Below are 22870 nucleotides of genomic sequence, written 5' to 3' on the forward strand. Positions count from 1 at the left end.
ATCGTAACACTTTTCCAGCATTATTTGCGTGTTATAACGTTAACTGCAGTATTTGTGATTTGTCGCATAAAAACAGGACAGCTGTAGTATTTTCGAGTTATGTCGTACCTATTCTGAGTTTAATCGCACCAAAGAGAGTTACCTGCACTATTTTTAAGTTACGTTGCACGAAAAAAGGTTACCAAGCGCACCTAGCGCACCTGTAGTATTCGAAGGCACCCTATTGATTGGATTTGGGCGGTAGCACTGCATTAAGTTTTCTAGCAATGCATACATATTAGTTAAAAGTCACCTTATAATGTCTATGTTGCAGAAAAAATCGCTGAGTAAATACTATTTGAATACATTGTGAGATAATAATCAAAGATAAGTCAGATGACTATGAACCGCAAAGTCAAACTGCGGGTAAGAGAACTGCATGACCATCTGACCTGCTTTTTGTGTGACGGCTACTTTATTGATGCCACTACGATCATCGAATGCCTACATTCTTGTAAGTACGAGATTTTTGTAAACAACCATACCTTATTTGTTCTTCCAAACTTTAACACGTGTATATTTGTTCTTCCAAACTTTAACACCCCCCCCCTTGGAATTTCAGTTTTCATTTGTGACATCTTTCAATGCTTTAACTTTTAGGCAACTCAATTGTAAAGTACACGATTTATGGCTTCAAATGTAACAAATTCTTGATGCGGTAAAGTATCAGCCAAAATTTGCCCCCTCTTGCAAAATTTTCTGCCGGCGCCCATGATTCATGCGTTTAATTTCTCAGTGATACGTTATTCTTCATTGTGTGAAAAACATGTTTTCATTTCAGTTTGCCGAACTTGTATTGTGCGCTATCTTACGGACCACAAATCCTGTCCAATTTGCAATGTGCAAGTCCACAAAACTCGTCCATTGCTCAACATCCGAAGTGACCAGACTTTACAAGAAATCGTTTACAACCTTGTACCGGATTTGAGAAAAAATGAAATGAAACACAGACGCCAGTTTTGGAGCGACCATGAAATGATTAAATTTGACGGTAGGTTTCAAGTACCAAAGGTGTAAATTAATCAAAATGGAACGCGCCGAGGAGGTTCACTTACAACTGCGACCGATATACAGCTTGTTTCAACCCTCTATGCGGGACATGTGTAAAAAAAAACATTAAGATCTAGTGTGGGCTTTTAACTCGCTGACTAACACGCTAAAACCTCTCACGGTTTATATACGCATGTTTTATTGGTTTTGACGTTTTTTACAGTAATGTGTCGCGGTCTAACACCTGAAGACTTAGGAGAAGTGGACGAAACAAAGACCAAAAAATCTACCAAAAAACTTTGTCTAACAATTGAACCATACAAAAGGTACAGATGCCAGATTTTACGATTTACAGTTTACACCATAATTGCAACCGAGTCGGCCCGGGTTAAAATCGCAGAATTCGAGTTGTGTGTGTGACTCATGATAAAATGTTTTTGTTTCTTTTCTTCAACGCTTTACAAACCCATTTTGTCAAATGTAATTTATTTGAATCAAATACAAAAACAACAACAACTTAATTTAGCGTTTCTGAAAAGAATGCTGAAATGTAAAAAAGGTGTCATTCAATATACAATCAAAGATAATAAAATGTTTTTATTTTGGACATATAGGTTTAAATGATAGCAACCGAGGCAATTGGTTTTAGCTACATATTTTTCGCGTTTTATTAATTCATGTAATTGTGACATCACAGACGCAACAGGAAACTGGAACCCGGTAGCGAGTGGGCGGAACTCGAAAAGGAAATGAGTAAACGCTACCTGAGGTGCTCACATGACGTGACTGTAAAACATTTGCACAAACTTATTCGCATGAAGTTCAAGGAGCCAGAAAATGTGGAGGTATTAATTGGTTGTTTATCTAACTGTTTTCCTTTTTTTCTCAAAGGGCCTGGATCGAAACAAAGCAATTCGGGCAGTGAACAACATTTTAGCCTAACCTTTGTGATTAAATATATTAGTAAATATGCTTCGATTTTTGTGGTTTAAACAGTGACCAGTTTAATCACAAGTGTATAAGTAACGGGGTTCTACTTTCGTTTTAGGTGCTTATATTTTGCGGCGAAACCATCATTCCACAGACGTACACCCTAGGCGACGTTCTGGAGGTTTTTCCTTGTCCCATGGTAAACCGAAAACTGCTTTTTTGCATCAGTTAGAAAACAAATAGTTACATTTTTTTTAAATAATGATTGACGGCCACATGCGATATATTGAACGTTGTCTTATTACAGAACCAAATCCTGGAATTGAAATACGGTTTGTTTGTTCCCAAATCTCTCAAACGTAAACGGCCTGCCTTCTGGGACAGCGTCGACATCGCAAGTCTTAAGACTCAAGCCACACCAACTGTTAAGAAAGAAGCTACAAAAGCGAAAAAGCCTATTTCGGCTACACCGCAACTTAAAGCGTTTTTCAACAGTTTAAAGAAGTCGACACCCAAAAGGCCAAAGTTGACAATAAAGACAAATGGAGAGCTGAAGACAAAACCTTCGATTATGGACAATTCGTTGGCTGTAGAAAATAGAGAAGACCACGCAAAGATTGAGCTATTAAGTATGGTCCAGCTCACCACAGTGGAGAAGTCACCTTCCAAAAGTTCTTCCGATTCGGAGGTAACACCTCCGCCTATGTTGGAAAATGCTTCCCACAACGCCTCGAACGTGCTTGCAAAATCTACCACCGATCTTGAAAAATCCCCCAAACCCGCGATATCTCAAAGCGAAAACCATAGCAGCAACAAAAACGGCACATCACCGCAGCCGAAACGCACCTCGCCTAACGGGTCGAAATCGCAAGAGTCCAATGGGAAAAGCAACAAATCCAACAACGTTAAATGTTACGAAATGCTTGATATTCCAGTGGCTGAAGCGGTGCGACGAAAACCGCCCACACCCGTAGAAGTACCAGAAGTTGCTTCAAAAATCGTGGAACGCCCTTCGCAGGTCAACGCTTTAAGCAGTTCATTTCCAACTCCTACCACCACTATTACAGCTGTCAATGACGCTGTAACGGATTTAACGCCTTTCGTCCAACGAAAGTCACCTAAACGTGACACAAAGGAAATACGACCAACACCTGGGCAGCAACCAAGGCAGCATCGACGCAAGCCCACCAATCCTACACAATATGCCGGAAACAGCAACACACCTCCAGTAAATCAAGATATACGTCGTCAAGGCGGCTTTGCACCCGCGATACCACCCAGCAACACACGACCCACGAACGACGATTACCTAATGCTGGATAGTAATGCTAAAAGCGTATACGAAACTGTGCGAATCAACCCGCCGCCCAAAGGTGGACAGTTTATACTTCTTGCGCCTCCGAATAATAATCACGATCCTATGGGTAATAATAGGCCACTTGCTCCACAGCCGCAACAGCAGCAGCAGCGAAAACCACCAACGCAGAATGGTTCGCAACCGCTTCGTAAAATAGAACCTCAACCGCCAAGGTCTATTCAGAAGGCACCACCCAATGGCAAAAGGCCGGGCTCTCAAGATCTAAGCAACCTTAGCAATGCAGCAGCCCATCGGGTTGCTTTAGATGCGGTTAGAAGCACTATGGGAAGCGTAAAACTTCAAACTGACAGAAAACAAGCTCCTTCGAAAAGACCGATCCTACCCAAGACCACATCGGCAAGTTTTTCACCATTGGTAGTCACAGGTATGGACGGAATCCCTCAGTTCGGCAACACCGGGCCCACAAGGAACATTTTTCAGAATGAGAAGGTTGTCTATCCGATGGGTAACCCGGTCAGCGCGCAAAACCAGCGACCTGTTGCCCCTAGCAATCCAATCCCCGCACCTAGCCGCCAGCAACAGATTCCAAACAAACGACCAGCTAATTCATCCCAGCCCCCTGAAAGTACTGGGTTTAAGAACAAGTCACCTCGAAATAACCCACGTCCCATAACATCCAACACCCCGCCGTTTGTTTCAAACCAGCACGTATCCGTGAACGGTCGAAACCATACCGGAATTAACTCCACATCTACACAACACCGTAATATAGCACCTGCAACTTCAGTTCCAGGGAATAACAAACCATTTATTCAGACTCCTTCCAAGCTTCTTAACCCACCAACTGCTATATCGCGCACCAATCTGCTTTCTCACAGCTACAACAAGCCTAGTAAATCGCCACAAATGACCGCACTCACCCACAATCGCAATGAAAACAACCATCGCCGTGCCCAAGAGCCTCTTCAAAACGAACTGCTTAAAGCGACGCTTATGAACCAGCGTAGCGGCAGGACAGGCTTAAGTCCCCATGGAAAATTGTACGTCGACCAACGTAGCCAGGCATTAACTCAACCTATTAAGCCACACAAAACCCCACCATCTAAAGACCCCTACCAGCAGACCACTATAGAAAGAACCAAAGCCCTGGTGCAATCGCTTGCTCAGCAAAGTCAGAATCCGTCTACATCTGGTGTTGGAAATGTGGCAAGGAATGGACACAGCAAGCACGGCCAGCATGCTTCGACACACACGCCGTCTCCGAAACCAAGATCACAGAAACTTCCAGCTAATATGCGTCCTAGTCCGATAGAAGCCGCAAAACTAATCTATCAGATCAAAGAAAGCCAGCGTGTATTGAAAAATAGCTCCAGTGGCACCAGCAAGGCAGCCATACCAAATGCCACCAAGCGGCCTCATCAAAGAGCACGCTCTTCCTCCCGAGAGCTTCCATCTTTTCCAGTGGCAGTTCCTCCAGCTGGGACAAAGAGTCCATGGTCTTCTCGTGGTTATCCAGCTCCTGCACACGCCGGACGTGACTTTTCGGAATCGGAATACCAACCTCCAATCAAGAAACACTTCTCGCAACCTCCCAAAGCTCACCAGTCTTCTAACTCTCCTCATTCAGGAAGCATACGCTCTCCCGGCACTAGCCGCCTTCCTCCTAACCAAACTCTTTCAAGTGATATGATGCCTCTTGAACTAACTTCCAGGACAAGAAAGAGTTCGCAGTCAAGCGGGTCATCCATTTCTTCCCCAGCTCCTACTCCACCGGCGCCTCCTATACTAGGAGCAGATCAACCATTGTGTCTGGTAATGAAGAAGGCTTAATAAGAGGCGACTGCAGTCGGCCATTAATTCAAGGCAATAGGCGTAGAATGCGTTGCCCTACAAACCGAAGACACTGAACATGACTTACCGCAGCATATTGTGGATTGTTGGAAATCACAGTGGCTGTGTGCAGACAATGTATTAGTTGAGTTAGCTTGGCGTATTGTTGGGTATTTGCTTTGCCTTTGAATGTGGACAAATGGATAGCACATTGCAAAAAAATGTCTGGTTGAAAGAGACAAGTTCCGCTAAATGTTGTGCTTCGTATGTTATCATCAATCAAAGTTATGTGCTCCGAAGTTTGTAACTTCATGTGATATTTTTTCGAATATGACATTCTTTGAAAAAAGTGTGCATATACTGGCAATCCCGGATATGCCTCATACATCAGAACATGAATCCGTACATAAAATACGCCCTTCACGGTAATCCATTAGATTTTAGAACATTTTTGTTGTAGTTCTGCGAATAAAAACGACTCTTTGGGAAGGACGCTTCATTTCAACCCCCTACAGGGGCTGGTCGTACAGAATACACTAATTTGTCCTAAAACGCTGTTTTTAGCGGATTAAAAGGCTTACAAGTTCCACATCCTTCTTTCGTTTTTCTAGCGCTATAATTTCCACAGTGGTTTATTTTAAGCTCCACCATTTCCAAAAGCCGACACTTTTAATGTGTCGCAGTTGTTATGGAAACAGTAAAACTCCAAAAAAATGCGATGTAACAGTACCTTTTGTGTTTGTTTGCTGTGAGTTTGACTATTGTCACTTTTAATGCCCGAATCGTGTTCAGCAGATTAAAAATCATGTTGGATATTAACAACTTAAGATGGAAGCAAGTCTGTGGGCTGTCATTTTGTTAAGCACTGTAGCAAAAAGCAGAGAGCGTGTGCTATGATGTATTTTGTACTTCCAGTTCTTCAAGGGGGAAGCTGGATCAGTTTCGGTGCGATTCTTTTTTGCATTGTGTGTTCGGTTTCGTTGCTCCGCCAAGTTTCGTTTCGCGTTTCCTGTGTGCTGTTGTTCGTCTCGATTCACAGGCAACCAATACAATCTCGCGCGTTTGGAAAAAAGTTCTTTTAGAGTGCTCTACGTAGGAAGTTTGGTTGTTTACATGGAAGTTTTTAATTCGAACAGCTTGCAATGCGTCCCCTTTCGGTTTATACGTTTTTAACCAAGTCTGCATGGTTATAGAGTTGGAGGAGAAAAATATTCAATATAGGAGGAACCATTTGCGTAATCAATTGCATACAAACGACTCTGACATATATTTGACCTGTTGCAAACAATCTAGTTCTGAAGCGCATGTGAAAACAGAAAACTGCACTGTTGTTGTGCCCAATTTCAAATATTTTTTCCAAATTATTGTCTCGGTATCGTGATCTACTGTGAGGCAATGGACAAACAAAATAATTTAATCGATTATTTCACATAATGAGGTTTATCACGATTACGGATTCTTGTTTAATCTATTCGACCTGTTTAAAGCCGAAATTAGTATCGAATTCCAACACGAGATTGCCCTTTACAGTTTTAAGGGGGTCACAGGTCCCACTGAGTTTCTTGAAGGGGGCCACGATGCCCAAAAGTTACTTTTAGGGGGCCACGATCCACAGAAGGCTGAGAACCACTGCTTTAGACACAGCGTCGGATGATACAATCGCTGCAAATATAGATTAAATAACACAAAAGCCACCAAACGTGTCGAGGTATGAATAAACTGTTGCTGCCAGGGATACAACAAATTTTTAGCTCTTCCAGTAGTCTTTATTATAATTGTTAGCGAGGGAAACGATGAACGTTAAAACGGACGTTCTAAGACTGATAACTTATCGGTCGCTTTTGCACCATTGAGCTAGGTGATATCACTCGACCATTGATGCGCACCAGGTTTTTACCGCCGCTGTTTTGTGTTTTTTCACCGCCCTTTTTGTCTTATCACCTACCCTGACATCTACCCTGATGAACGTGTCTCGTATGGGACATCGAAAGTGTTGCGGCTTGTTATTTTACAGGAATACTTTACCCTGATTTCGTGGTGGTCATAAATCTGAATAAATTTGCATATTAAAGCCTAATGTTCACGAAGTGCTAGTTTAAAATCGGCGAAACCCTAGTACTTTTCCTCTATATTGGCTGCTTGTTAAAAAACACCGACATTGGAAAAAATTATATAGCTAAGACATCAGAAATTTTGTCCATTTAGGAAAGCTACATCAGCGTGCTTTAAAGCGTTTTAATTTTCAATCTTTGTAATGTGCAAACATAGCAGGGATGTAAAGTTGTTTGCACGTCGGTGCCATTGAACGGGCGGTTGTTGCCTCGACCTCAAAGTTTCAAAGTCCAGTTGATATCCTGTAATAACTCTGTTCAATCATTTTATCCCGACATGTTTCAGCACAAAGTTCGCTGGTTTGCTGCAAGCAAGCTTGTAACTTAATTAAAATGCCTTCTTGTGGGTATTTGTAATGTTTTGACGGTGTATAGCTGCAACGCATTAAGCTCTTATCTACCATCCACATTCCTAAAAGGTCGGTTTTAGTTGGGGTTCAACATCAATTTTACTAGATACAAACTTTTGAAAAGTTGATGTAATTATAATTGCTTTTGAAGGGTGCAATCGGATGCGTAACAATCTAAGGTCGATGTTAAGATATTAAGATTTTTTTGCACCGCAAGTGTGGAGATTCGTCAACTAAAATTTATTTCCAACATTTTTTATGTTTTTTCTTACAATTTAGAATTTGTCTTGCGATTAAGAATTAACTCATTTTTAAATTAAGACGAATAATATATAAAAAGCTCCAAAGAGGTCAAAAATGTTGTATCTAAAAGTACACTACCGAAAACTACATGAGCCATTGTTCCGGCTTCTTATTGTCTAATATAGCCCACAAAACCGCAACTGTGGGATAAACCCTATTCAAGAGGAACCCTATTTATTTAGTGTACTATAAACTTTAGTTGACTGAGCGTTCAAGCGCCGTGATCTAATAGCTACATCGTATGAACGTTACTTAAGTTCAAACAATGAAAAATAGAAACACCCTGAACGCGGGTCTGTGATTACCGGGCTATTCTAACATACAGCTTTGTTTTAAGCAACATTTTGGTACTTACACCTCAAAGTAAATTGAACTGATTATTGAAATGATATTTTTACGCCTAAATATCGTTTAAGCTGTCATCTCAAAAAATGTTGACTTTGTTTACTCATTCATAAAAAATAAATAAAATCTTGACTAACAGTTATTTTACCCTTACAATGTACAACAACCAATGTGGTATAGTAACCCAACCGATTTTGTTATTTTCAGTAGCTTTCATTTATACTATTGACAGGTTTCTGAGTTGCGTATTGGATCAAAATTTAATACCGTCAATAGTTGTTTCTAGTTTTTAAGTTGAATGCGGTGTGTATTTTTGTCCCATTTAATATTGATTTAGCCAAGCCTGAGCACATCCCGAAAAAAGCCGCTGTATTATAGTTGGTATAGATGACTCTTTGCGTGACCAATTTAACCCAAATACACACTTGCCCACGTATCCTGTGCTCTAGGAATAAACTTTCTCAACGCAAAGACCAGGTCATGGGGTGACACAATATTGTTCGCATTGACGTCATAATGAGCGCAAATGACGTCAATGTCCAATTATACGTTCCAACCGCCTTCCGTATAGTTTTTAACGTGGTCACGCTCTTTTCAGATAATGTTTGGTTTTGTGCGGTAATTATTCGTATATTTTGCCAACTTTGGTGGCTGGTTTGTCTGACACCATTAGTTAACCTTGATTGATTACTGTCAGAATAATTTTACAAATTCATTACAAAAACAAAACAAAGAATCAAAAAAGCCGGTTTGGCAGCAAGATATTTTTGTCGCATGTTTAAACGGAGTTTAAAATTTTTTTACCACAATAGTCGTGCAAAAAACAGAAAAAAATACTTAAAAAAACACTTTGCTGTTCGTGGCCATAACTATGTAATTAATGTTTGGAAAAAGTCGTTTGTTTTGAAAATAGTTGTACAGTTGACACAGGCACAAGTACATCATCAATAACACTAGGAATCACTCGTTTAGTATAGCAGTTACTCAAAGGTCGCTTTATTTGACGCAGACTCCTATATATAATCATACCAGAGTAAAGAGCGGGCTACAATCTTTGAAATAAAGCTCCATTGCCTCCCAAATTATATTTACCGATCAGAAATTACGACACAAATGTAAACTGGTGTTAAGTTTGGCTCCAGTTAAGCATTTTTTATTCGAACTTAAGCCATCACCAGAAGCCGTCCCAAACATCTAGCCCGATTAACTCTGAACAGATATCTTACTGCATTATTTCCCAATTGTATGGGTGTAAAATTCACTCGGCCGAACCCTATGCCCAACATAAAGACATAGAACCGTTGGTGCGTTAACGAAGTTGTATCGAGTGATTGATTGAAGTATTATTGTCGAAAAGCGAGTGTTATCAAACCATGTCATGTTTTGGTTGGGTTGGCTTTGCTTGGATAGAAATAATAAAAAAAGAAAATGTCGCTGTATTAGTTTCAATCGGTTATTGCAGTCGACTTGTGCTTGAAATTTATTGTCGTTCCTCTTTGCAAGTGTTTTTCAATTTCAATTTGTCGAAAAATGGGCGTTTAAAATCAAAATTTATTCATGAGGAAGCGGGTGACGGCTCAAATATGGGCTTAGTCCAAACAAACCCATAGTTGACCTATGGCGGACAACGCGAATCTCAATACAATTCTCTATTACTACTTAAATAAGTCATCTTTTTTGGCATTTATCAAACTTTGTTGAACTTATTGTTTGTTTTATTTCATTATCCTCTGATTACGTCGATTCCAACTTTTCTCCTGTAACGCGTATTTTACAATTAAACGTTCAGTTAAATATTTTTAGTAAACACTATGGTGTTCTTTCCAATAAGTTCTTGGTTTTAACGTAAGGTTGACGAAATAACTTGCTAGCATTGCCTAAAAAGGCCACCTGTAAGCGTTGACGAATGTGGAACTTAAACGCTTCTGAGAACATTACCACTCTTGTTGATTTATGTGTTTATTACACTGACCCCGCTTCAGGAGGGGGAGCACTTAAAGCTATTTCCAGTGCCTATATTAATGAGAAAAGGAGCCTGAACACTCTGATTTCCTTTCGTAAAGTATACATAACTCAATTTCGAGTTTTAGAGTTAATTGTTTCTGTTTTGTTACCGAAGGTATCATCAAAATGCTTCTTTATTATTACCGAAGGTTTATTAAAATTTGTCCAATGATTTCAACATTATAAAATACCGTCGAACAAAACAAACGCAAGTAAATTGTTTTTAATTTTTCTGGAAGTTTTTGTCTAAATATGTATGTTGGTCATTCGTTCAGTTAACAACATTTTTTTATTAATCATGTTTATTTTTTTAAAGAAAAACATTGATGTCGAATTAAAACGGGACGGTTAGTTGCTTTGAAATATTGTCCTGTGCTTATAAGTTACGCACCAATCGGACTAAGGGTGTCTTGTCAAAATTACTAAACATCTAGGCATTCCAAACATGCTTTTCATTTGAATTACAAGTCGTTACGAAAACTTTGGTACGTGTTCAACATAAATTTCCGCCCACAAAAAATCCAACAAAAAAACCTACGAATCAAACACCTCTCTACAACGAAACTATATTGCTTGCGGAAAGCACCCGTGGCTATATTGCTTTCGCAAACAAAGGTCGGCAATACAAATTTTGTGACAGGTTCTTTCCCACGAAAGTAAAGTTGCCGTTCCAGTCTAGGGGACTTCTATGCAAAACATCGACCAAAGCAGTGTAGATAAGTGTTTCGACATATGGTTAAACATAGAGGCTTTAAACCTTTGTTGTAAAAATCCTTGCACTCCAACAATACGTTTTTCGTTTCTGCTTCGTTACTGCAAAAAATATAGATGGTGATTTTAAAATCCCCAAAAAACAGTTTGCTATGCTATGTTTGACTGATTTTTATATATTAACCTGTAGTAGTCTACGCCGCTAAATTAGTTACAGATTTTTCGAAGAGCTTAAATATTTTTTATGAAAATGTGCAATGGCCTGTAGTTCAAAAACTAATTGTCAAGAGATATTTTCATATTTCACATATTGAATAAAACTTATACTCAGCGTTCACTGGGTTCCTTTATAGTTATGTTTCGAGAACTACTAAAATATTGAAGTTATAACTAAGGTTGTACCACATTTCGGTATATTTTTGTAGGATGTTACCAAAGACCAGTCCTTAAGGCGGATGCGACCTGCAAAGGTATTTTTTCCAGCCCTTTTTTCAAACTTATGAACAAGGATTTGAAAAGTATGCCTTGCCGAATCATACACAATAAAATATTCTATAAAACCTTTTTGAATAAATCTGAAATCGCCGTAATAAAAATAAGCATTTAAAATAAATCAGAAATAAGACTCTCCTATATGGAAACCTTTCCCCCTGTGTCAATGCAAGCCATGAAATTTCATACCCAATCAATTGAAAGGAATAATCACTTCCAATGATGCCCTATTTCGGCTTCGTTCATATTTTTCAAGCAGAGTTGTAAACGGGCCTGAAATTGGAGCCAGAACCCGGCCAAAACTCGAAATGACAAGCCCTAAACCCGGACCCGAATCGTTTTTGATAAATCCGTTTAGGCCCGAACGTTTGATTGACAGACATGCATACATTGAAGACGAAGATGACAAACACAATAGACAATTGGTCGTGAACAAGGCGTTTTAGGGCTGTTTGACGTTATAGTTCAGGTCCAGCAACTGGATACTTAGCTTGTTAATTTATTAAAAAAATACCGACACAGAGTGAGAAGTCAGGCCCGAATCAAGCCCGATTTTTCAAGAAACCTAAGCCCGAATAGCCCGGCCCGACTTACTACTGTGTTTTCAAGACATAATTATTTCAGATAAAAATGCAGTTACATAATGAGCCGAATATTTTATGTTTTGGTGTTTCACAGTGTAGAAAGTGTTTTAAACGAATGCCACTTGCATTAGCAACAAACGACCTGTTTCAAAATACCCGCAAAAAAGTGTTTTAGATTCTGATTTATTCACTCAAATATTCTGTTTTGGCTTAAACTATTGAAGTAGGATGACAGCTCCACGGATTTAAAATAAAGAACAACCAAGTACTAATATAATTTGAAGTAAAGGAATGTGTTGACTAAATATGGTCTTGGCAACCTATTTTCTCAGCGGCTAAACAATGATTCAATCAGTGATTAATTATTTAGTGCACAAAGGCGGTCATATTGTGTTTACAGGTTTCTCGACCTTCCGTGGTTACTAAACAATATACCTCTTCTTGTAAGAGACTGACACGCTGAAGAACATGAGATTGGTTTTATTCCCAAACCTAACTCGTTGTTAATCAATCCTTGCTCCGTTTTTTATTATTTCAAAACGCAATAAAAACTAACTAGAAACAAACAAGCGAATATTTGAGTAGAACTTTTCAACAGGTGTAAGTTTCAAATGAATTAATGTAAAAACCAAGCAGGAGGTAAAAACCAGTAAAATATTGGCCTGTTGGTTTTTCTGGTTTGGATTTTTTAAACCGTGAATTGTAACCAAGTCAAACCACCCAAATAAAATTTGCCAGTAAAACAAAACGATATCAAGCTTAATGTGTTAAACTATATAGGATGTACCGACCTGATAGAAAAATAAAACACTTACAGAGGAATACGACACGACAACGCAGTAACCCACTATATCGGAAAGAGCAGTATAATACGATAAAAGTAATAAAACTGCACAACAATATTGAGCCCTGAACGTGTGATCTTACTCACAAACACAATACATGCGCTTTATGAGTTCGATAAAACTCAAATTGTGCGCAATTACTTGACAGTCCAAATTAAATGATATGATGATTTATTGGTTTGTTCTAATTCGTGATGTACAGTCCTTCTATTTTTGGTATTACAAAGACAACGTTTAAATATACAGCAACTATCAATAGCTGAACAATTGAAGAACTGAGTACAATTCAATTTTCAATTCAATTCATTTATTTACGTGATGACACTACGTAGGATCAGCTTGAACCACAAGTGGTTATACAGGAGCTTGATTAAGCTTGATTAAGACCAACGGTTGATTAATCAAATGTAATAATAAATCGGAAACAGCCCTATTACTTGCTTGATTTGTGAGATTTTCAAGCTACAAATGTTTCATGGCCAAAAATGAATTTCGTTGTTCGCATTCAAAATATGCACTTCCTTGTTTAGAATAAGACAACCGCTTCTATTCGCTCAATGCTTAAAGCATGTCAATAAGCCTTATATGTTTTCACCTGGCTATACGGCACCAGCTCAGTGATACGGTGAATCTCCATGTATGTCAATGCACTGAATCAAAACAAGTGGGTGTCACATTCCAGAACAGGGCGTGGGTGGTTGTGTGTGTGCGTTTGAAACAGACCAAGCAAGATTGACTTGTTTAAACATTAAACGGTGTCAACGCTATGTAATATTGCGCTGATGAATTTCCACTCGCTTTTATTCGCTAGTTGTGGGACAAATCAGTAGTTATATTTAAGTGTATGTTCAAAAAACATATAAAATATAGTAAATAAGGTGTGGTGTTTGCGAAACTATTGAATGCCCAAAGCGTGTTCTCTTGGTTGTTGTGAAAAGCCTTGAAAGGCGTTGAAACAAGTTCGACCAAGTTCAGTTTTAGAACAGACGCGTTCGCAAGCTGTTTGCATAGCCACAAATACATGAGCGCCTCTTGCTGATTTCTCACTGTTTCCGGTTGGCAACGCTAAGCGCGCGAGCACACGCACTCGCGTTCACGTGACCCGCGGATTCGAAAATAAACAAGCCAACAAAAAGCCAATCCGCCAGTGACGTCACCGACAGCGTCTCGCGCGACGGGTCACGTGACAACAAAACTAACAGTCCCGACGGGGCGTTGTTTGAACGTCGAAGCGCTGTTATACTCTGAAACCGTTTTTTAGACGGCCAAGTCACGTACTGTTCATTATTTTTTTGTTTCGCGTTTTATATTTAGTAAAGCGAACTCGCGCGGCTGTCCACGTTTTTGGTTGATAAGTTTCCTAGTCTATTTGCGGTTTAACCCAAGGGATGCACCTGTTACTTTATTTAGTACTAGTTCACGTTACAGTGTTTCATTTATGACACTTTTTGAGATGATACAGAAATGACTTTTTAAAATCATGTGGTATTTAGCTTCAAAATAGTAGCTGACATGTACACCTATTTTAATTTATTTTGACTCTAAATTTGCTTCTTTTAAGTCCATTTCATTCTGTCATCTCCGTCAATTGCAGCTCCAAAAGATTTAATTCGTTGCCTGCACCCCAATCACATTTTAGGGGTGTTTTAATCATGGGTAGCAAAATGTGTTTAGGTTTACTAAACAGTCACCCTACTCTGAAGCAAAATTTTTAAAGCGTTTTTTTACCCACAACTAACTTTGGATTTACAATTGCGTTTAAATATTCTATGTCTTATTCTTTTTAAATCAATTCTGTCATCTGCGTAAATTACTGCTCCAAAAGCTTCAAATTTGCTGCTTGCACGACAAGCAGATTTTTGGGGTGTTTCAATCATGTGTAGCAAAATTGAGTATTTGGGTTAACTAAAGAGTCACCTACTCCTAAAGCAAAATTTTTGAAGCAAGTTTTTACCAACAATTAACTCTAGACTTATACAATTGCAGTTAAATATTTCCTCAACTATTTAAACAATATGTGTTACTGCGTTCTTAATCTTATGGTCACAGCGCACATGCAATAAAAAAAAATCAAACTCTGCATTGTCGTGAAGTGTAACCTAGAGTTGCGACCCGGGCCGGGCTTTTCGGGTCAGGTTCGTGTTCGGGTTCGGGTTCGGGTCCGGGTCCGGGCTCTGAGTTTTTTAACAAACGGGCTTAATTCGGGCCTGACTTCACGACCTGTGTCTGCAATTTTTTTTAATGTAAATTGCCGAGCTAAGTCGCTAATTGCTGGATATAATCTAATGCCCAACAGCCACAAAACGTCTTGTTTAAGTCATTATCTACTATTGTCCATTGTGTATGTCTTCTTTATTATAGGCCTTTCAATCAAACTTTCGGGCCTAAACGGGCTTCTCAAAATCGATTCCGGTTCGGGCTTATACTTTCAGGTACCGGGCGGGTTCGGGCTCTAATTTCGGGCCCGCTTATATGTCTGGTGTAACTATTATCGGTATAAAAGTGAGGAGTCACACATGCAGCTAAACAAATATAAATGTTTTAATGTATTGCGGTAACGCCCCTGAAGTAAAACCTTATTTGAAAATTGAAATTTAATAACACTAGAAGACTTTTTATTGTCGTTTAACAGTACGTTTTGTCTATTTTAGAGTATATCAAGAAGTTTTTTGTCTATATAAGTTTATAGTAGTGTCTCTAAATGGGGTTTTCTTTTTTGTGTATGTATTAAAAAGTATAAAAGTAGATGATTTAGCTACTTAAGTTAACTGAACTGTGCTTAAATCCTAATCAACACAGCATTTTTTTGTAACTGATATGGGATTTCAAGGAGAAATTATCAATGAAATTCTGTAACGCGTTCTTTTTTGCTTGCTGTAGTGCGAAGCTTTATTATCGTATTTTTCTTCGGTTGTCTTTGTCAAAGCTACAAAGTTTCAACGTTGGTAATTTTTAACTCTACACCACGTACTCTTTTTATAGTACTGACATGTTGTTAAAAATGAACGATTTAAAATTGAAATTGTTTTTCAAGTATTAAATTGCAGTTGTGGGAGTTGTATAGAGAAAGGGGATTACATATGAATACAAGACGAACTTTATCTACTATAGTGTCATTTTAGCAGACATTCTTTCGTTTGTTATCTTTGCGGTTCATTGCATCGCGAATTACATGGGCCATCTGTAACCACCAAGTAGTGACAAAAATATGGTTGATTTGCTTGCAAGTTGCAATCATGTGCTATTCTTAGCAAAATTGCACTTAAACACATGCTATAGAATGTGTGTACACTGGTAAATTTTACTTTGCTATTCACACGTAGATGTGCTCGATGAAGCATAAATCAGAAATACGCGTTGAATCGAATTAAATTTTGAGTTGGGAATAGTGTTTCTTGACTGCGATAAGGCATTGTTTTGTTTAGGTTTTACAGTAACTGAGCAAAAACAAGCTTTCCTTGTGGCCAACAAAAAAATCATTTGAAACAAACTTGTCCAAACTCTAAACACAGTGTCTGAACTTATAAATCTGTTAAGATCAAAAGTTAAAGCTTAAATATCGAGACATTACAACAGATTGTCATTTATCAACGTTGCAAAGCTTAAACAGAACCGAAAACTTTAGATCTTGTCCTGGTTTTTCCACAAACATGTGTCACAACGAAAATGCGTGGGAAGCATGAACCATCAATTAAGCCAAAGGAAACACGGGAAGTTTCGAAATGGAAATGACATGCGTTGGACAAATAGGGGACTTTTAGTAAAGCCGCCTTATGTAATACAGAAACCAATTTTGCTCATAAAAAAATTCCAAAATAATTTATTTTTATTTTATATTGTATCGATCTTTGAAATGTTTTTATGGCCGTATATATGGTTTATGCCAATGTGAGATGTGTCCTTTGCTTAAACGCTTATCTACAAAACCAATCAGTTTTTGAGTCGCAATGACGGTTATAACCAGCTGTGTTTGTTAACAACACTCGTATTTTGTGCTCGGATTGATTGTTCACTTTAAAACACTACATACGGATCTGTTCATAAGTTTATTGATAAAAAAAATAACGACCCCTTCGTATCACTGATGATGGCATGAGAATTTGCCGAAACATTTGAACAATAAAGCATGTAGCTATTTACGTCTATTTGGGATGTTATTTTTAATATTAAATTTGTTCACTTTATCTTAAAAAGAAACAAATATTTTTTTATAAAAAATTATGTTAATTTGACTAAATGTGGCAACGTAAGGTTCTGAGAAAAGTTCGTTACTGTGCGCAGGCAGCAAAACGCCCCTTAAGCTGCACTGGGTCTTTTTCTTTGCACCGTTCCCACAAAATACCACAGTGCCGTTGGTTCAGACATTTATGTAACTGGAACGAAAATGTCACCAGCTGTTGGGTAAAACCACATTGGTTGTGCAAGAACCGATGTCCCCGGGCTATGAGTGCTCTTCTGCAAAATACTTTCTACGGCTCATGCTGTAAAAAATTGAGAGTAAAGATATTTCTTGATCAGCTTTTTCAAGTTGGTTTAAAACCGTTGATCAAAGCGATTGACACTCCAAAAACCGATTTAGAGCATTTTTGATTTTGTAAGCATAAAACATAACCCAGTGGGTTAGATAATTTGTACCAGGCGCCATTAAAGATTGATGCAAAAAGCGTGTTCGCAATTTGCAATTTAAGCTATATCTTTAAACAATATTAATCCAACCAAACAGTGTTTTTATTTATTGATTTATTTTAGAACACTGGTCATCCGTCATTGATAGTTTTTAGCGTCATTGAAAATAAACACATGATTTGAATTATAGCTCACAGATTGGGACAGCACAGTCTTCAAAGGCGCTATACATGGCAGGACGCCCTGATTGCCACTTAAGCAACCATTCTCACCAGTTTAGCCAGCGAAGTAGGTCATTTAAAACTATCACCTACTTATTATTTTTTCTTTTCAGGAATGTTTAAACTTTACTACCGGCGGGTATTTAGCAACTTTCTATACATTAATACATTACAACTAAAAAAACGTTTTAATAAAAACAGCGTTCTATTGAAAACCCTTGTTGCGTTACTAATCAATTAGCTTGTCTGTACAACGTACAGTAGTTTAATAAATAGTTTGTTGATTTTCACCTCTTTGTTACCGGATGCATATTGTACACAGTGCAAGACATTGAACAATAGTTTTAAAGTTGATATTGTTAAACTTATACGTGCATTTTGCAGTAAAAAATAACGTTTAAAACAATACGGCTAGACTCGTTACGTCATGAAAAATGTTTCAATTTTTTGATTTCCATCGTTTTAGGCAGTGGTTCCCAACCGGGGAGGAATTTTAAACCTTAAAAAATCATGTTGTTTGTACATCGACGCTTAAGCTCTGGGAACATGACCTGTTCAGTTAAAAAGGTCAAATTTTTAAATGATTCTTGTTTGGTTTATCATCTACTATGAAGTGTATTAGGGAGGAATGAAATAGCCTATTTTAAATTGTTAAGGGAATTGCCAGAGAAAAAATTGCGACTTGATAACAATTGCCAGAGAAAAATTTGCGACTTGATCTTGATGGATACCCTCAGTTCATAATTTGACGCAAACGTTTATTGCCTTTTCAATATACTTTGTATAGATTACTTATTTGATATCGAATTGTTTTAATTTTCTCTTTATATGTATCAGTTGGTTGTAAATAAAGCGGTTACATCAATTGTAATTAAATATTCCGTCAGTCTCGTCAGACGATGCATCAAAACGTTTCCAACATTTAACCTATATACAGAACCTTAATTTTATAAATCAAATTTGAAAATGCAATGACTATTTTGGAAGTATGGTCATTTCGAAAGCTTGTCTATGACCCTTCTTATTTTTGTGACAAGAAACATCATTGCCTATGATTTGAAAATGTGTAAAAAAAGTAATAATTCTAAAAAAAAGTTATTGTATATTGGGAAACCAATTTAAGACATATAGGGTATAGTTAACAAATGGCCACAAAAGGAATAGCCTAACTTGTCAAACAAACCTTTCACGTTTGCATGTCGCATAACAAGCATAAATTTGCATTCAAGTGAGCTTTTGTGCCCATGCAATTGTATGACATAACCAAATGTCGTGCAGTAAAACATGTTCGTACACCACGACAAGCATTGATGACCTGTGATCAATGTTCCTCGTTTGTTTTACCGAGATGTTTGACTAATGGTCCAAAACGCATAACTTTTGCGTCACCATTTTAGGTAAAGTTCGTCATAACATATCGAAATAGGTCTTGTTAGTCAATACTTGAAAATGTAATGCCGAAATTGGTCTTTTTTAGATGTGGCCTTTCTGTGCACTTGTTGTCACCAATAATAGGAGAAAACATAGGCAATTCCGTCACTCCTGCCAAGAACAAATGAACTAAGGTAATCTGTCTGAAACGGAAGGCAAACGTGGCGAAATAAACTTTGATAATAAATATGTTCAAAGCTTATTATACATGTTCAAAGCATATTGTTACTTAACAAAAACGTTTTTATGTTCGAGCAGAAAAATCAGAGCCAGTATATTGTGTAAAACATAACGACGCTTCGACAAGTGCTCTGATTTTTCTGCTCAGATTATTCAAAACCGTGAATAGTGTACCTACGTTTTTATATTTATTCCTAAAAATATTTTCAGTTGTTTATTATCACTGTAAACATAAAATACATGACATTTTATGATTTCAACTTCACGTAAATAATTACCCTACCACAAAACAAAGATCACAAGATTCCATTTCAAAGATCACATGATTCCGTGGCACATGATATTCACATGAAACATTTGTAATAGAATGACGTCGAGATCACGTGATTTATCCCCGATAAAAAATGTTATTATGACAACCTGTCCTGCATGCATAAGTGTGTACATAAAGGAAATATTTTTTTGATATAAATTCGTGCAAGTTTTTTAAAGAAAATCGTTTGTCTAAGGAATTTTATGAACAATTGAATTGCCAAGGAAGTGTCACCTTTCAGCGTCCTACACTCACCACACATTGTGCGACGATCGTGAGAAACAATACACAGAACAACAGGGTGTTACGCAAACAACATCCGCTAAAGCTAAAGCACATAAAGCGATCTTTTTATCACCAACATGTACACACGATGGGCGCCTGATTCAAAAGTCTAAGGAATTCCAAAAACGAAAGTATTTTATTATCATTGGCCTCCAGCAGTTACTCAGTATACCCTATATAGCCATGTGAGGATACGTTATTCGTCTGGTAGGGTGGTATGGGTTATTCTGTTATCATAAACAAGTTCTGCACTCGAGTTTTTTCATGCAAACTTTCCCCTCTGTGGGGCTTCGTCAAACATTTATCCTTGACAGAACTAAGCAAAAATGTCCAAGCAGTACTAAAAAGGATGGTAAACTGGGCCAATGTGGGCATTGGAGAATAGGGCCACCGCCCTTACGACACATAATATGGTGAAGGCCCAATTTTTATTTGCCATTTTCGAACTGCGTTAATCAAACATATGTTTGTGTTACGAAGGTTGCTCCTTGGAAATCGTAAAGGTGCTTCAGTCTGTTATTTGTACAACGAGGTTTAATAAAAGCTCCTAAAACCCCGTAAGATCGCTGATACAAACTTGTGGGTTGTTTAAACCATAAAAAACAGCGATATGCTATGTCTTTTTTTGCCATTCAACTATTTTTACTGAATCTGTAACAAAGGATAAGTAAACTAGAAAAGACAGCAATGTTGTCTGTTAATTGGTTTGCGTAATCAAAGGTCATCTAGGTTAAAACTATAAACAGTTTGGCTGAAGAATGGTCACAACGTCGTGCTACGTTTTTGAAAAATTCACATGTATGGTGTACTGACGAGCCAGGCGTGTATGTTTGTCATATATGTACTCTGATTTGCTGCATTGCCTCACAAACAAAAATTAACGCCATCAACAACAAAATCAGTGGACGTTACATCGTTTGTGTCAAAATAAAAAGCTCCACTAAGAGACTGTAATTACTGCAGGCCAGTCGTCATCATTGGGGGTTACAGCAGTAATTAAAATTAAAGTACAGCAAATGTGATTGGGTTTAATGGCTGTTTGCTGCGTCATAACAATGCTGCAAGACAAATTAATTAGTCTTTACGAAGCATTTTAAAACCGCAAGCACCATGATTCATGTCACCATGCAGCATAATATGAAACTACTTCAAAGTTAAATACCAGGAAACAGACAACAAATTAGACTACAAAAATTGACAATAATTTTGATTGTTTGGGTTTTGAGTTTAGAAACTGCAACAAAACATTTTAATCCGAGCAATATTTTGTTGCTTAAAGTTAGAGAGCAAAAACGGCCTGCACTTCCCTATGTGTCAGGGTTATGCTTCCGCGTTCATTGATATCGGGATTTCCGTCAATAGATTATCATAGAAAACTGGCAAGTGTATCAATAAACAAAAATATGCCCTTTTTACTTCCACCTGTTTGCAGTATTAATCGGTCCAAAAATTCAAATATAGCAAAATGTTGTATACTTTGGTGTTATTTGGTACTTTCCGTGTAAATGTGATTTTTGAAAAACAAAGTTAAACTGTTCTTTTAATTGGAACAGTAAAATGCCTCAAATTTCACATGTTAGTGAACGCGACAAATGTTTGCCTCTTAATATGGACATTGAAACCCAAAAGCAACACATCTGCTAAAGTGTAGATGATTTCGTAACAACTAGCAAGTTTTTTAAATTCTAGTTTTACCGACCTCACCCGAAAAACTTATATAGGACGAAAATAAACTTTTGTGCCGCACCTATTGGAGAATAACAGACCAACCCCACTTATTTTTCTTTACGAAACGAGCTTCAGGTGCTTAACAACGAGAAGCATCAAAAAGGACTAACATAGACCGTATTTGTCTTTGGCAATTGATATAGCCTAATACAGAAAAGTGACTATTAAAGTAGGTACTAAGCAACCAAGGACCTTTTACAGAGTTGCGCTATTGGTTGAGGTCATCGAAACGTCTAGACACTGAAGGTCGCGCATAACATCACGGCTAAGAATTGAAACGTGACGTCATGCGTTTTTAGTCCAATGCCCCGAAGTCAACCGGGTGATGACCCGTTACACGGAACCAAACTGAACATGCCCTCGCATTTTCTGTTTCGTTTTCAGGTCTGTGCTAGTAACGTTTAACGTAGTAAATTCGGTTTAAAAGTTATTTTTCCTATTAGAAGACAACAGAGCCCAAAAAATCCAGGCTTTACTGCCACAAAATCATCTCTAATCGCTAAAACGACGAAATCTTTCATTAACTTACATTTCAGGCTGTTTACATAGAAAATAACAGTAACGGTTTTCAAAGTAAGGTTTAACTCTGCATACAAAAACTCCATCTTATTGAAAATGTGCTAAAGACTTTTGCCCTCTGTTAGTGAAATACAATTGCAAAAATAATGTTCATTATGTATCACTGATAAACACGAAAGTTAAGAACAATGTACAATACGCGAAACAACACATCATAAAAAACGTGCCCTCCGCAAAAGAAAAACATGTAAGTTATAAAATAAACCATAGATATGGATTTTTGCATGTTCAAAACATCCTTTGTTTTCTTAACCATATAGCTAGCCAACTCTAAATTACAGCTAAAAAGGGGTGGTTTGTATGCCTTTTCAGTCGGTGCTACTTAGAAAGAGCCTATCTTTTTAGCTTTAACGTGCAGCTGGGTACTGATTGTGAAAATAAAACCTCAAGTGGGATTCGAACCAACCATTGCTGGCTGTTCTTGGCATATTTTAGTTAAAACCTTTAGTATTTCAAATAAACTTTTAACTTTCTTATTCCCAATTAATTTTTCTTTTCTTAGGACAAAATGAGTCAAAACGAAAAGGAAAAAACACACCGACATTTTTTTTATTGTGAAACCTACCAAAATATTTAGTTAAACAATACTCCTGAAAACAAGGTAATGTGTATTTGTATTTAGAAAGGATGTACTATTTGCATACAAAATTCTTTT

At 37.7% G+C, this 22870-nt stretch overlaps 1 protein-coding gene across 1 annotated transcript; it reads left to right on the forward strand.

Annotated features, from left to right (window-relative positions):
* The first annotated feature begins 293 nt into the window (after positions 1–293).
* On the forward strand, positions 294–6182 carry LOC145218589 (uncharacterized). Its single transcript, XM_080085999.1, has 6 exons — positions 294–493; positions 821–1030; positions 1253–1355; positions 1727–1874; positions 2078–2158; positions 2267–6182. The coding sequence occupies exons 1-6, from the start codon at positions 376–378 to the stop codon at positions 5105–5107; spliced, it is 3501 nt and encodes a 1166-aa protein (XP_079942125.1). The 5' UTR covers positions 294–375; the 3' UTR covers positions 5108–6182.
* Positions 6183–22870: the final 16688 nt, after the last annotated feature.

The sequence above is a fragment of the Phallusia mammillata genome, chromosome 3, assembly GCF_965637545.1.
Source record: "Phallusia mammillata chromosome 3, kaPhaMamm4.hap1.1, whole genome shotgun sequence".
NCBI classification, from domain to species: domain Eukaryota; kingdom Metazoa; phylum Chordata; class Ascidiacea; order Phlebobranchia; family Ascidiidae; genus Phallusia; species Phallusia mammillata.